General features: G+C 34.9%; 1 protein-coding gene across 1 annotated transcript in view; it reads right to left on the bottom strand.

The window, feature by feature from the left end:
• Wdr76 (WD repeat domain 76) overlaps positions 1–16,077 on the bottom strand; it is a 44,861-nt gene that overhangs the window by 18,200 nt on the left and 10,584 nt on the right. Inside the window, exons 4-8 of the mRNA XM_048793252.1 lie at positions 15,192–15,247; positions 8,511–8,637; positions 5,903–6,004; positions 5,766–5,809; positions 4,351–4,558 (exon numbers count right to left, since the gene is read on the bottom strand). Coding sequence (XP_048649209.1) covers positions 4,351–4,558; positions 5,766–5,809; positions 5,903–6,004; positions 8,511–8,637; positions 15,192–15,247 — 537 coding nt within the window. The remainder of the gene's footprint in view (positions 1–4,350; positions 4,559–5,765; positions 5,810–5,902; positions 6,005–8,510; positions 8,638–15,191; positions 15,248–16,077) is intronic.

Consider the following 16,077-nt stretch of genomic DNA (forward strand, 5'->3'; position numbering starts at 1 on the left):
TTTGGGTTCCTATACCATATAGCATATTATAAACCAGAGCAATGATTATTTCCAAATCTGGCTTAGTCTGCTCTGAAATAGTCAATTTTGGTTTTTATTTTTTAGAAAATATTATTTTTAACATTTATTTTTAGTAGTGTAGTTGGACATAATACCTTTATTTTATTTATTTATTTTTATGTGGTGCTGAGGATCAAACCTAGGTTCTTGCACATGCTAGGCGAGTGCTCTACCTCTGAGCCACAACCCCAGCCCTTGGTTTTTATTTTAAATTTTAAAATTAAGAAAAAAATCTTTTTTTTTTTAACAAGGAAAAGAGAAAGAAAAGGAAAAAAATTACAATCACACACATTCTCCTATGAAAAGTTAACAACTGTTGACATCTTGGCATAATGTTTATAACATTTATTTTCTAGAAAAACAGAACTATCTATTATTATAAAGAACTAAAATGGGCTAGGCATGGTGGCACACATCTGTAACCCCAGCACCTTGGGAGGCTGAGACAAGAAAATCACAGGTTCAAAGCCAGCCTCAGCAACTTAGCAAGGCCATAAGCAACCTAGTGAGACCCTATCTCAAAATGAAACAAACAAAAAAAAGGATTGGGTATGGAGCTCAGCAGTTAAAGCACCCTGGTTTAATCCCCAATACAAAAAAAAAGAAAATATAGAAATGTACAAAGACGAAAATTCAAAAAAAAAAAAAAAATCACTACAAATCCAAAATATCAAGATTTTTAAAAAAATATTGAGTGAGGATTACAAATATCTTCATACAGAGGTTGGGGATTTGAGGTATCCCCCAAAAGCTCATGTGTGCAGCAATGCAAGAATATTTAGAGGTAAAAGGACTGGGTAATCAGAGCCTTGACCTAATAAGTGTGTGACAGGGATTAACCTAGTGGTGATGGTAAACAGGGAATGTGTGGCTAGAGGTGTTGGGTCCTTGGGGTAAACCTTAGGGGGTTCAAATTTTATCCCTGGAAAGTAGTCTCTCTCCACTTCCTGGTGCCATGTCCCCAGCTGCTTTCCTCTGATATAGCCTTCTGCTATGATGTTTGCCTCATCTTGGGCCCAGAAGAATGGAGTAGACCACATGCAGACTGAAACCTCTAAAACCTTGAGTCTCAAAATCCTCTATATTCTTGTCAAGTCTTTTGGTCACACAGCAAAATAGTTAACTAAAACACCTGGCATGAGATGAGACCCTGGGTTCAATCCCCAGTACCCACCCCACCCCCCAAAAAAGAAAAACAATACAGAAATGCACAAAGATGAAAATTTTTAAAAATCATTACAAATCCATTACAAATCTTGATTTTTTTTATCAAGAAAATATTGTGAGCTCGGGCTGTGGCTCAGTGGTAAAGTGCTTGCCTAGCATATGTGAGGTACTGGGTTCTATCCTCAGGACCACATAAAAATACATAAAATAAAGGTATCACCTACAACTAAAAAAAAACAATTAAAGAAAATATTGAGGGGCTGGGGATGTGGCTCAAGTGGTAGAGCGCTCGCCTGGCGTGCGTGCGGCCCGGGTTCGATCCTCAGCACCACATACAAACAAAGATGTTGTGTCCGCCTAAAACTAAAATAAATAAATAAATAAATATTAAAAAAAAAGAAAATATTGAGTAAATATTGAGTGAGAGTTACAAATTTCTTTATACAGTCCTATGCAGACAGCATGACAGAGACAATGAAGAAACTTCGGAAAAATAGGACCATGCTGCACATGCCATTTTTTAATAGTATTGAATTCAACTATACTTCAAAATAACAAAAGAAAATGAAGCTAAGGAAATTTCTGAACTTCAGATAATTCTTCACAAGATATATTGTCTCCTATAAAGGAAAAAATGTAAAACATAAAGCAGCTATAGTCATTACACTTTTTATTTATTCTATTTTTTTTTTTTTGGAGTGGGAGGGGTTACGGGGATTAAACCCAGGGATGCTTAACCATTGAGCTACATTCCCAGCCCTTTTTTGTATTTGATTTAGAGACAGGGTCTTGCTGAGTTGCTTAGTGCCTCACTAAGTTGCTGAGGCTGGCTTTGAACTTGAGATCCTCCTGCCTCAGTTTCCCAAGCCGCTGGGATTAACAGGCATGCATCACTGTGCCTGGCTGGTTTTGATCCTTATGCTTAAACTAAAAAAAAAAAAAAAAGAATTTAGGAGTAGAAAACCTTAGGGAAAAAATTGATAATGAACATTCAATTCACTTAAATGCTGAACTATTATTAAATGTTAAACAGCCATAGGAATTATGGTTGTAGAACTCAGTATAAATGTTATCAGGGTAGATAAAAATAATATAATAAAATATGGGAATGTAGAAAGGGTGGTTAGAGAAAGACAGAGAATAATGTTCTTAACCAACAGAAATTAGCTAAAAGTGAGAGATTAAAAAATAAAAAGTGTGCCAGGCACAGTGGCGAATGCCTGTTAATCCCAGCGGCTCTAGAGGATGAGGCAGGAAGATCGTGAGTTCAAAGCCAGTCTTAGCAATTTAGTGAGGCACTAAGCAATTCAGTGAGACCCTGAAAAAAAGAGAGAGATCAAAACCAGGGCCTTAATATGTGCTAGGCAAGCAGAATACCACTGAGCTACATCCCCGATCTCATTACTAAATTCTTAATCTTGATTTACTATTTTTTTTTTTCATTTTTTAGCAGTACTAGAATTGAACCCAAGGCCTTATGCATGCTAGTCAAGTGCTCTACCATTGAGCTACAACCCCAGCCCATTTTATTTTGAGACAGAGTCTAAGTTACCTCGCCTGGCCTCAAATTTTTGACTCTTCTGCCTTAGCCTCCCAAGTGGTAGGGTTGATTTGGCCAGAATTTGCTGCCAAACATTTTTCCAGAGAAACTCATGAGTCTTGAATTTTTTCACATATTTCTTTAGGTTGTTGTTTTTTATTTTATTTATTTTTTTTATCTACCTTCTGCCATTACACAAAAACAATTTCTTTAGCTGGATAAGTATTCCAGGGCCATATGTCTTTCTCTCAGAACTTTATAATATTGTATAGAAAACTGAGACAAGCCAGGCTCTTCATACTGAATTTTTTTGTTTGTTTGTTTTGTTTTGTCTTAGTTACACGTGGGCACAATATCTTTATTTTTTTTTTTTATTTTGCTGAGGATCAAACCCTGTGCATCACATGTGCGAGGCAAGCACGCTACAACTGAGCCACAACCCCAGCCCCTTGAAATTTTTTTTTTTTTTTTACCTGAAGATTTCTTTATCCATTAAGTTACAAATTTCTCTAGAACATGGGATCACCTTCAGCTGCCATTCAATTCTATCTTCATTTCAGGAAAAGTTCTTTTTCAATACACTCAGTTTCATTTGTTGGGTCATCTTTGACTGTCTTTCTATTGGCTTCTCTAAGCCTTTTTCATCTGTGGTTGAGTATCACAAATCCTTCCTATAATGTCTCCAATTTGATTTTCTGTAATAGCTATTCTGTTCCTTGCTCTCACCTAATATTAGTTTCATTAATCTTCAATCTGTTTCCTTTGTTTTACAATCTTCTTTTTCATCTCATTCTGTTAATTTTATCATCTTGCCTTTCAGCTTTATTTTTGCTGAATTAATGTTCTTACTAATTTGTTCCAAAGAAGTGCTGGTCAAAAGAACTTTCTAAGGTGACCAAAATGATGTGGCTATGTGCCTGAGAACTGAACTTTCAATTTTAATTAGTTTCTCAAAATAAGAAAAATTAAAAGGGCTGGGGATGTAGCTCAGTGGTAAAACACCTCTGGGTTCAATTTCCAGTACCAAAATTATAAAAAAACCCAGAAATTTATTTCTCAAGTCTGATGATTTGGCAATCCAAAATCCAGGTTCTGGATCATTTGGTTATCTACCAAAGGCCTACTTTCTGGTTTCTGGATGGTCCCTTTTAGCTCTGTCCCTGTGGAAGATGAAAGGGGTCTCTACTGGGTTTCTTTTATAAGGGCAATAATCCCATGCATGACCTACTCACCTCCCAAGGCCCCACACCTCCTAATATCATCACTTTGGGGATTAGGAAGTCATCATATGAATTTAAAGGGGGATACAACATTTAGATCACAGTAGATCATATTTTAAACGTAATTTAAAAACTATGAATTTTATGTGACTTTTTCACATATACATTTAAAGCCTCCTGGCAGTTAATTTATGCCCAGATGGCTAATGATATTCAAGCTAAAAATGTTAAAGTTCTATAAAAACAAATTTAATTCCTCTAGATTTCTAAAATTTAGAATCATAAAGCAATTCTATCTCAAATTATAGGTATAAATGAATGTCTCTCAGCTAGTCTTCTTAAGACTATTTGCTTCAGTCAAACTTGAATACCTTTAAAAAAAAAAAAAAAAAAAAAAAGAAAGTAATAAGAACTTACCAAATCCCAAAGTCCAATTTGCCCACTTTTGGCCCCAGCTGCTACCAAAGTTCTAGTTTCTGATGGGTGGAGAGCCACAGAGAATATTGAGCCATTGGTAACTTTATGAACAGCATCTTCACTAATAACCATTCCATTTAAATTGGCTTTGTAGCTACAAAATTAAAATGTTACATTTTAAAAGTAAAACAAATCTCAATAGTCAAAATAAGTAAAAGATGATTCAAAAAAGAAAGTCATAGTAAATAAATGTTGGAAAATATTCAACCTCCTGATTAACTGAGGAAATAAAATAGTGAGGTACCATTTTTGAATTATAAAATTACCTTTAATAATTTTAATGATGATATCAAAAACCAGGAGGCCACAGATAAACATACATACTCAGGCTAGGGCTGTAGGCTCAGTGATAGAGCATTGCCCCACACATGAGGGTCAGGATTTGATCCCAGCACTGAAAAATTTTTAAAATATAAACACACACACACTCACATGTATTGCTAGTTTTAGAGTGAGTTCATATAAGATTTTCAGGAGGGGGAAAAAAAGATTTTTGGAAAATGATTTAATAGTGTGTACTAAAAGCTATTAAAAAAATTCCACAATATCTGACTCATTAGACCCACTTCCAGAAATCTATTCTGAGAAAGTAATCCACTGTCATAGAAACACTTCAACAAATATTATACAATTACACAAAACTAAATGGAAAATAACCCCCAATACTAAATAGGCAGAAGGAGGTTAAGTAAAAATTTCACCTACTCAATGAATTATTATGCAATTATTTAATAATTTTAAAGACTTGGGCTGGGGATGTGGCTCAAGCGGTAGTGCGCTCGCCTGGCATGCGTGCTGCCCGGGTTCGATCCTCAGCACCACATACAAACAAAGATGTTGTGTCCGCCGAGAACTAAAAAATAAATATTAAAAAATTCTCTCTCTCTCTCTCTCTCCCCCACTCTCTCTTTAAAAAAAAATAATAATAATTTTAAAGACTCTAGTAACATATAACCACAAATGAAAAAGCCTAATGCAAAATTGTATATACTTTAGAATACATTGTTGTTAAAATGTGAATTCACTCATTTTCTTCAACACTGAATAAATATATACTATGTGCCAGGGTGTTCTAGTTATTAAGACAAAATCCCTGCCTTCGTAAAGCTTATATTCTATTTGTATTACATATGATAACACCTGAAAGGAAATATACAAAAACAAAAACAACAGTTATTGTAGAGTAGAAATACAGGGGATATTTTATCACCTCATGTTCAAAATTCCTATAATATTATATAGCTTTTGTAGCTCAAATGTCTCAAAAAAATATAAAACAAAGGCAAGGAATTTTAATTTACCTTTTAATGCTGAACAGCCCCTTTTCAGTGTTCTTACGACTTGTCTGAAACATGAATAGAAACCAAAGTGCTGTTAATATACATGGAAATTTCCTTAACAGATGATACTAAAAGCTATAAGCTCTGCCAAGTTATACCTTGTTCATTTCACCCCATGTCTGCAGAAATTCTTTAAATAGTTCATTGTTGTCATCTTGATTTTCAGGAATCATTTCTAAAGGCCCAGGAGGTAACAAAGGCTGTAATCAAAAATAAAAAGTTTATTGTTTGTCTCCTTGCCCTAGAATTACACATTCAAAAAGGCAAAGGGTATTTGTCTGTTTTTTCACTACTTTACTGTCGACACCAACAACAGTGATAGCACATCACAGTTATTCAAAAATAATTATTCAATAAATGAATGCCAACAAAAAACAACAGATGCTGGCAAGGATGTAGAGAAAGGAACTCTCATTCCCTGTTGGTATGAATGCAAATTAATGCCACCATTATGAAAAACCATATGGTGGTTCCTCAGGAAACTAGAAATAGAATTAACATATGATCCAGCAATCCCACTACTGGCTATATATTCAAAAAAATAAAATCAGTATGTTAAGGAGATATATTCTTTGTAACATTATTCACAATTGCCAAGATATAAAATCAAACTAAATGTCCATTAAAAAATGAATAAAGAAAATGTTATTTATACACCATGGAAAACTATTCAGAAAAATTTTTAGTTGCAGCAACATGTATGAAACTGGAGGACATTATGTTAAGTAAAATAAATCAGAAAGACAAATACTGCACATTTTCACTATACATGGAATCTAAAGTTGATTCTAAAGAAGTAAAAACCAGAATAGTGTTACCGGAGCCTGGGAACAGTGTGGAGGAAGAAGGGATGGAAAGAGGGTTAATGGGTACAGGGATGCAGATGGATCAGAGGATTAACACCTAATGTTCTATAGAACAGGAGGACAACTATGCTTAACAACAATTAATTTACTATTTGAAAATAATAGAGATGTTTAATGTTCCCCAAACAAATATATGTCTGAGATGACAGATACATCACTTTATTCTGATCATTACACATTATATACATGTAATGCAATGCCACACTGTACCCCATAGATATGTACAATAACTATGTGTCCGTTAAAATACATATAAATAGGGGGGCTCAGTGGTAGCATGCTTGTCTGGCATGTGTGAGGCACCAAGTTCAATTCTCAGTACCACATATAAATAAATAAAATAAAGGTCTATCAACAACTTAAAAAAATTTTTTTAAATATATATATAAATAAAAAATAAATGAATGAATGCCAGGTCTCCTATCTTATTTAACCCTCTTGACAATTCATTCAATGATACCACTTTTTAAAGACACCATAATTCAGAGAAGTTATTTGACCAAGTTACATTGCCAATAACTGGAAGAGCTAGGAAGAACTCCTATTAGTTCAGTTCAGTACTCAGTGCTATTATTCTATGCCAATGTTTTAGAAAATACAGGTTGAAATCAAATAATAGGCTATGAAATCATTTTAATTTGTCAAAAACAGCAACTACAGTGAATGAGAATAGAATAAAAAATACCAAAATGCAAATAGTAAAGTTGTCATTTCACAAAACTATTGTTTCAGAAGAATGTGTGTTTGTGTGTGTGTGCGTGTGTATGTGTACGTGTTTGCAGTAGTAAAGATTGAACCCAGGGTCTTATACATGCTAAGCAAGCTAACTACCACTGAGCCACATCCCCAGTCCATAAATGTTTCTTATCATGGGTTAGTGCTTCAATAAAATTTGGAAGCTATTCTACTATGCTGCTTTCCATATCACCTTGATTTGCAATTAGCTCCCAAGGCACCAACCTAATTAGTACTATCTTCCAATTTATAATTAAGAACTTAGATATAAAACATTAAAAACAGTAGGTGCTCATGAATTAAAAGTATAAATACAAATCTTATTTACAGAACAAATTTAATAAATTAAAATGTTTCCACTCACTGGTATTATAAAATTAAGCTATAGCAAGGGAACTTCACTTATATCACATACTACTTATTAATAACATTAATAATTACTTTTTATTATTTATTAAGCTCTTAATACAATGTAAGGAACTTTACAGATACTATTTCATTTAATCCTCATGATAGCCCTTGAAAACTTCTATTACTGCCATTTTTAAAATGGAGAAACTGAGGCTCAGAAAGGTTAAATAATTTATAATAATTTACCTACAATCCCATGATAGGTAAGTCCTGCAGAAATACAGAACAATCCAGTCTTTATAACTTTGAAATCTTACTCATTAAATGATATAACATTCAAGTACTATTAATGAAATGTAAATAACTCATCATTTTCAGGGCTGGGGTTGTGGCTCAGAGGTAGAGTGCTCACCTACCATGCGTGAGGCACTGGGTTCGATCCTCAGCACCACATAAAAATAAAGATATTGTGTCCACCTACAACTAAAAAATAAATATTTTTAAAAAATATAAAATAAAGGGGCTGGGGATGTGGCTCAAGCGGTAACGTGCTCGCCTGGCATGGGTGCGGCCCAGGTTCGATCGCCAGCACCACCTACAAACAAAGATGTTGTGTCCGCCGAAAACTAAATAAATATTAAAAAAATTCTCTCTAAAAAAAATTAAAAATAAAAATAACTCATCATTTTCAAAACATTCTGTTTCAAACACTTTAAACTTTCATATTATATATTGTATTTGCACTCTTTCTTACATTTTCATCTTCTTCTAATGTCGGCTGTGTTGGAGTTGCTGGTAATGAAACTCCTGAAGGATCCACTTTTAGCAATCGCATTGACCTTCTACATCCAATCTCATTTTCTCTCTTCTTAGGCTTCTTTCTAAAGGAGTGGGAAGAAATTCTTGTTATACTCATAAAACAATAAAATGCATTTACTGATATTAAAGAGAGAACTTCTAGGAATGGGTCCCACAGGTGAGTGTGTGTATAAATATATAAAGATATATAGATATATACATCTCCACGGTGATTTTAATAAAAAATCTGATTTTAATAAAAAAGCTACTCCCCAGTCTTTTTTACTTTTTTATTTTGAGACTGAACTAACCTAAATTTCAGCATGAAGAAGTGAAGGACATAAAATATTTTATGGTGTATATATCTAGAATGATATGCAACTATAGAAAAGAATGAAATATTGGCTGGGGCTACAGCTTAAAGGTAGAGCACTTGCCTAGTAGCATGCTCGTGGCCCTGGGTTCAATCCTCAGTACTAGAGAAAGAATGAAACAGATCCTTGAGTGCTAATAAAATGAACTCTTAAGTTGTAAGATGTAAAAATGAGGCCCAGTACATGTTTACAAAAAGGTTACACATACATTTGTACATGATGAGGCTACCCATAAAGGAATATATATGAAACTATTAACTGTGGTATCTTCTAGAAAGAAAGCCTGGAAAACTAAGGATGGGAGGAAGAGTTAAATGTTTCATTGCATTTTCCTTCAAACGGTTTATTTTTTGACTCATACACATCCCCTACTTCTTTTGGAGGTATTGAACCTAGGGGCACTGTTTTTTTGTTTTGTTTTGTTTTATTTTTTATTTATTTACTTATTTATTTTTTAGTTGTAGATGGACACAATACTTCTATTTTATTTGTTTATTTTTATGTGGTGCCAGGGATCAAACCCAGTGCTTCACGCATGCTAGGCAAGCACTCTACCACTGAGCCACAACTCCGGCTCTTTTATTTATTTATTCATTTTTAACTAGGTCACAAAAGTGTTTATTTGTTCTCTTTAGATATACATGACAGTAGGGTATATTTTAACATATAATATATACATAGAATACATCTTACTATAATTAGGATTCCATTCTTCTTGTTGTATATAATGTGGAGATTCACTGTGATCTATTCATATATGAACATAGCAAAATTATGTTTGAAAGGGCTGAACTATCAATGGGACATCTAGGAAGATATCAAATATTGGGAAATTAAGTCTGTGTAAGGTCTGAAGATAGTGTCTTTGGTAACTGTTTGTGTGTTCTTGTCCCAAGGGACACTGTTAATACTAAACTACTGCCCAGTCTTTTTTACTTTCTTTTTTTTTTTAATATTTATTTTTTAGTTTTCAGCGGACACAACATCTTTGTTTGTATGTGGTGCTGAGGATCGAACCCGGGCCGCACACATGCCAGGCGAGCGCTCTACCGCTTGAGCCATATCCCCAGCCCCCTTTTTTACTTTTTTATTTTGAGACTAGATTTAAATTGCCCAGACTGGCCTTGAACTTGCAAGCCTCCTGCCTCAGCCTCCTGCATCACTAGGATTACAGATATGAGTGACCAAGCCCACTTTTCCCCTACTTTTTTATGTATCAATTTTTCATTTAAATTTTTTTTTCTTTTTCCAGTGCTGGGGATTAACTTTAGAGTTTCACACATGCACTCTACCCACTGAACTATATTCTGGGGACTCCTTTTTTTTTTTTTTTTTAAAAGCAATTCATTAAAAAATATTTGTGGGGCTGGGATTATGGCTCAGCGGTAGAGCACTTACTCGCACATTTGAGGCACTGGGTTTAATCCTCAGCACCACATAAAAATAAATAAACAAATAAGGGTATTTTTAAAAAGAGAGATAATACATTAAAAATATATTTGGGAAAGAGAAGATTTCCTGTTTCCAATAATTCATATTTCATCTCTACTAATGCCAGCTATACAAGGTTAGGGGCATAGCACAATGGCAGAACACTTGTCTAGCATACTCAAGTCTATAAGATTTGACCCAACCACTGCAAAAAGAAAAAAAAATTCACGTGCAAAATCATTAGCTATAGTCTGGCACAGTGGCACCTGCAATTCTAGCAACTTGTGAGGCTAAGAGAGGAGCATCACAAGTTTGAAGCCGGTCTCAGCAAAATTAGTGACACCCTAAGCAATTAAGCAAGACCCTGTCTCCAAATAAATAAATAAAAAGAACTAGAGCTGTAGCATGGTGGTAAAATGCCCCTGGGTGTTCTAACCCCGAACCAAAAAAAAAAAAAAAAGAAAAAGAAAAAATTCTCAGTTACAGTTCACATTAGTTCAGAGGAATTAGTAATAATCACTATTTACTGAAAAATACTAAGCCAGGTGTGATGGCACATGCCTGTAATCCTAGCTACCCAGAAACAGAGAAACATGAAGATAGTAAGTTCTAGTCCAGTTTGGACAATTTAGTGAGACCTAGTCTCAAAATTAAAAAAAAAATAAAAATAAAAATAAAAATGTCTAGGGGACTAGGGTTGTGGCTCAATGGTAGAGCACTTGCCTAGCACATGTGAGGCACTGGGTTCGATTCTCAGCACCATATAAAAATAAATAAATAAAATAAAGGCATTGTGTCCATCTACAACTAAAAAAAAAATTTTCTAAATGGCTGGGAAGCCGGGCGTGGTGGCACACAGCTATAATCCCAGTGACTCAGGAGGCTGAGGCAGGTGGCTCAAGAGTTCAAAGCCAGCCTCAGCAACTTAACGATGCACTTAGCAACTCAGTGAGACCCTATCTCTAAATAAAATACAAAAAAGGGCTGGGGGTGTGACTCAGTGGTTAAATGTCCCTGGTTTCAATCCCCGGAACCAAAAAAGAAAAAAAAAAATGGGGCTGGGGATGTGGCTCAAGCGGTAGCACACTCGCCTGGCATGCGTGCGGCCAGGGTTCGATCCTCAGCACCACATACAAACAAAGATGTTGTGTCCACCAAAAACTAAATACTAAAAAATTCCCTCTCTCTCTCTCTCTCTCTCTCTCTAAAAAAAAAAAAAAANAAAAAAAAAAAAAAAAAAAAAAAAAAAAATGGCTGGGAATATAATTCAGTGGTAAAGCACCACTGGGTGCAATCCCCAAAAGGGAAAGAAAAAAGAAAAAGCTAAACCAAGCATTCAGCATTCACTTCCTCATTTAATTTTTGAAAAAAGGATGAATATATGGAATATTTTAGGCTTTCAAATAGCCAGCCCCCTAGAAATATACTCCCAGAGAACTCCACTCTTTGAAAAACTCTCACACATAGCACCAAAGTTTAGAACATCTGGAGTCGGGTCTAGAGGTATATAGCTCAGTGGTAAAGTGCTTGCCTAGCACATGTAGGCCCCTAGTTCAGTCCGTAGCACAGCAAAAAAAAAAAAAAAAACCAAATATTCAGAGCACCACTCTTCATAATAATGAAAATCTGGAAATGACTCAACTGCTGTCCATTAACAGTAAAATAAACTATAGCACATTCATACAATGGAATATTCTAAAACAGAAAAATATGCATGAAATAAAACTGTATACACCAACATGAATGTTTTAAAACTAACATGCAAAGGTAAGCAAAACAAGCTGCCCATGGTGGCACATGCCTGTAATCCCAGTGGCTCAGGAGGCTAAGGCAGGAAGATCCTGAGTTCAAAGCCAGCCTCAGCCACTCAGCAAGGCCCTTAGCAATTTAGCAAGTCTCAAAAGAAAAAATAAAAAGGACTAAGGATGTGGCTCAGTGGTTAAATGCCCCTGGGTTCAATCCCTCATACCAAGGGTGGGAAAATAGGCAAAACTATCGAAGCCCTAAGCAACTTAATGAGACCCTATCTCAAAAAAATAAAAAGGACTAGGGATGTGTTCCAGTGGTTAAGCACTGAGTTAAATCACCAGTACCAAAAAGAAAAAAAAAAAAAAGACAAAACAATATATTATTTAAGGATACATTCATAGATAGCAAAATCATAAATGAAAGAATAATTACCAGCATATTTGGGGCTAGGATTATAGTACTGAAAGCAAAACAAAATTATTCAGCATATTAGTTGTATCAGGAGGATCAGAAGTTCGAAGCCAGCCTCAACAACTTAGTGAGGTCCTAAGCAATTTACTGAGACCCAGTCTCAAAATTTAAAAAAGGGGGTTCAATAATAAAGCCCCCCTGGATTTTATCCCCAGTACTGGGGAAAAATATATATATTATAATTTCTATTAACTTAGATGCCAGGTATGTGGTTCAGGGGTTTGTATTACTAGAAAGTTTTCAACTATACATATATGTTATATGTACTTCTTTTGTATCTCTTATAAATACATATTTATTTTTTTTATTTAAATCTCCCTGGATTCATATAATGTTAACTTTACAGATCAGGAAAAACTATGTAAATTACCCATGGTTGATACTACAACTCTACATGGCTTAATCAAAACTAGAACCCAGGGGCTGGGGTGTACCCAGCCTAGCATGCATGAAGTCCTGGTTCAATCTAGAGCACGGAAAAAAAGAAGAAAAAAAAATTGAACCCAAACTTGTTAAATTTCAAAGGCTGTGCTCTTTCCCTTATTATATAACTTCAACACTACCAACTTGGTAACTTGATACTGTTATCTTGCAATTACTAAGTGCTAGAAATTTGGGTTAGGTAATTTAATAATAAATCACCAATCTTTCCTTATAAAAAAAAATAAATGTAAACAGGGTACTGTGGCACATGCCTATAATCATAGCTACTTGGGAAGCTGAGTCAAGAGGATTACAAATTTGAGGCCAACTAGGACAATTCAGTGACACCCTCTCTCAGCAATAAAGCTGGGTTCATCCCCAGTAGAGGAAAAAAAATAAAATAAAAGCACAAATGTATAGTTACAAGACCAGTGATATTGTTTTTTCAGTATTAACTCCTATGACAACTCTTCACACTTGAAGCCACAGTTCATTAGCATCTAGCACAAAATAAATGAGCTAATGATACCAAAAATTTTAGTTTCCTCATTTATATGTAGGTGCTGCTAAAATGCAAGAGACAATTCAAGCTAAAATAATCCCAGAGTTCAAATCCTAGAGCTACCATTTATAAGCTGTTTTGAACTTGGGCAAATATATCTCTGAGCCTTTTTCTAACTCATAAAATAGATATATTACCTACCACATTTAGAATTAAATGAGATAATACAGGACAAACTTTTAAGGTCACTGTACTATGCTTCATAGACATTCAATAAATGTTAATTCCCTTCCCTTATTCTAGGACTGAAAAGCTAACTGAAAAGCAAAAGGATAGTCAGAAAAATAAAAAGAAAGAATGAGGTAGGCACAGTGAGTGGCACAGCTACTCAGAGGCTGAGGAAAGAGGATCAAAAATTCAAGGCCAGGGCTGGGGGTTGTGGCTCAGCGGTAGAGTGCTCCTGAGCGAGGCACTGGGTTCCATCGATCCTCAGTACTACATAAAAATAAATAAAACAGGGGCTGGGGATGTGGCTCAAGCGGTAGCACGCTCACCTGGCATGCGTGCGGCCCGGGATTGATCCTCAGCACCACATACAAACAAAGATGTTGTGTCTGCTGAAAACTAAAAATAAATATTTAAAAAAATTCTCTCTCTCTTTCCCCCTCTCTCATTCTCTCTTTAAAAAAATGAAAATGTTAAAAAAATAAAAATAAAAAATAAATAAATAAAATTGAAGTATTGTGTCCAACTAAAAAAAAAAAAATTTGGAAAAAAAAAGTTCAAAGCCAGCCTTAGCAATTTAGCAGGACTCTGCTCAAAATAAAAAGGGTTGAGAATGTAGCACAGTGGTAGAATGCCCTAGGGGTTCAACCCCAGTGGGTTTTTTGTTGTTGTTGTTTTTGAGTTTTTTGGTTTGGTAGTTGTTTTCTGTGGTACTGGGAACACAATCAAGGCAAGAGCCAGCACCCTACCATTGAACTATACCCGCTGGCCCTGAGAAGAATCTTCAAGAATGATTTTTCTGGGGCTGGGGATATAGCTCAGTTGGTAGAGTGCTTGCTTTGCATGCACAGGCCCTGGGTTTGATACCCAGCATCAAAAAAAGAATAATAATTTTCTGGCTAGATATGGTGGTACATGCCTATAATCCTGGTGGCTCAGGAGGCTGAGGCATAAGGATCACGAGTTCAAAGCCAGCCTGGGCAACTTAGCAAGGCCCCAAGTAACTCAGTGAGACCCTGTCTCTAAATAAAACACAAAAAAGGGCTCAGTGGTTGACTGTCCCTGAGTTCAATCCCAAGTACCAAAAAAAAAAAAAAAAAAAAAAAAAAAATAATAATAATAAGAAGAAGAAGANCCAAAAAAAAAAAAAAAAAGAAAAGAAAATGATTTTCTAGGGAAAAAGTAGAAATCTTTATTTTGTGGAAATAAAAATATTCCTCCATTCAGAGCAACAGTAAATATAAACAAATTCAGCTCTGGAGATTCTATTTGCTCTATATTCTCTTGATGAAAATGAGAACTGTAAAGTTATTAAAAGGTAGTATTCCCTCAGAGATTCCCACAGAGATTAATATTAAATTATAGAGTCTCTGATCTGTTACTAAGATTACTATACCACTTTTTCAGATTATAAAACCACAACAAAATATCATGGTCCAGCCACTGTAACCACATCTTTTACCTCTTGGACTTAGGAGGTTGTCTCTTCTTTATCATTTCACGGAGCCTTGCAGCTGACTGAAAGTACACAAAATACATATGCATGTAAAAATGCTATCTTACAACCACATAGCTTAACTTTTAAAATATTAAAGTCTATTCAGCAAATAAAGATCCTTAAGACAGAATACCTGTTTTCCATGGTAGACATGAGATAAATATACTATCCATAATAAAGGCAAGTAAATAATGCTGCCCAATACACTGATATTCTGATACTTCAGACAAAGTTGCTAATGAGTTTACATGATGAAATGCAAAATTAACTCAAACATACTATTACAAATAACAAGTTTCAACCTCTACTACTGGAAAATTACTTTATATTTTTTTTCCCAGAAAAAATTGTGATATTTTTCTAAATCAAATCCTATTTTGTTAACTAAAATCATAGATTATGTATTTCTTTTTATAAGAAATTCTTTTTTTTTTTTTAGAGAGAGAGAGAGAGAGAGAGAGAATTTTTAATATTTATTGTTTAGTTCTCGGCGGACACAACATCTTTGTTTGTATGTGGTGCTGAGGATCGAACCCGGGCCGCACGCATGCCAGGCGAGCGCGCTACCGCTTGAGCCACATCTCCAGCCCCATAGATTATGTATTTCTGATAAATTTTCAATTGCTGATGATTTAACAATTTAATCCTTCAATTAATCCCCTCACCTACCTGGTGCAAATAACACAGAATATCTGGGAATCTGTTATTCAGAGAAATCAATTACTTATTTTGTAAAGTTAAGGGTTTGATATCTTTGGTGGGGGCAATTATACCCTCCTAAACAGCTATTCTTTCACACAAAGAAATTTTACCCCCATTGTGAAAACACCAATGTAAATTATACCTTTAG

Source organism: Marmota marmota, unplaced genomic scaffold (genome assembly GCF_001458135.2).
Source record: "Marmota marmota marmota unplaced genomic scaffold, marMar, whole genome shotgun sequence".
Taxonomy (NCBI): domain Eukaryota; kingdom Metazoa; phylum Chordata; class Mammalia; order Rodentia; family Sciuridae; genus Marmota; species Marmota marmota.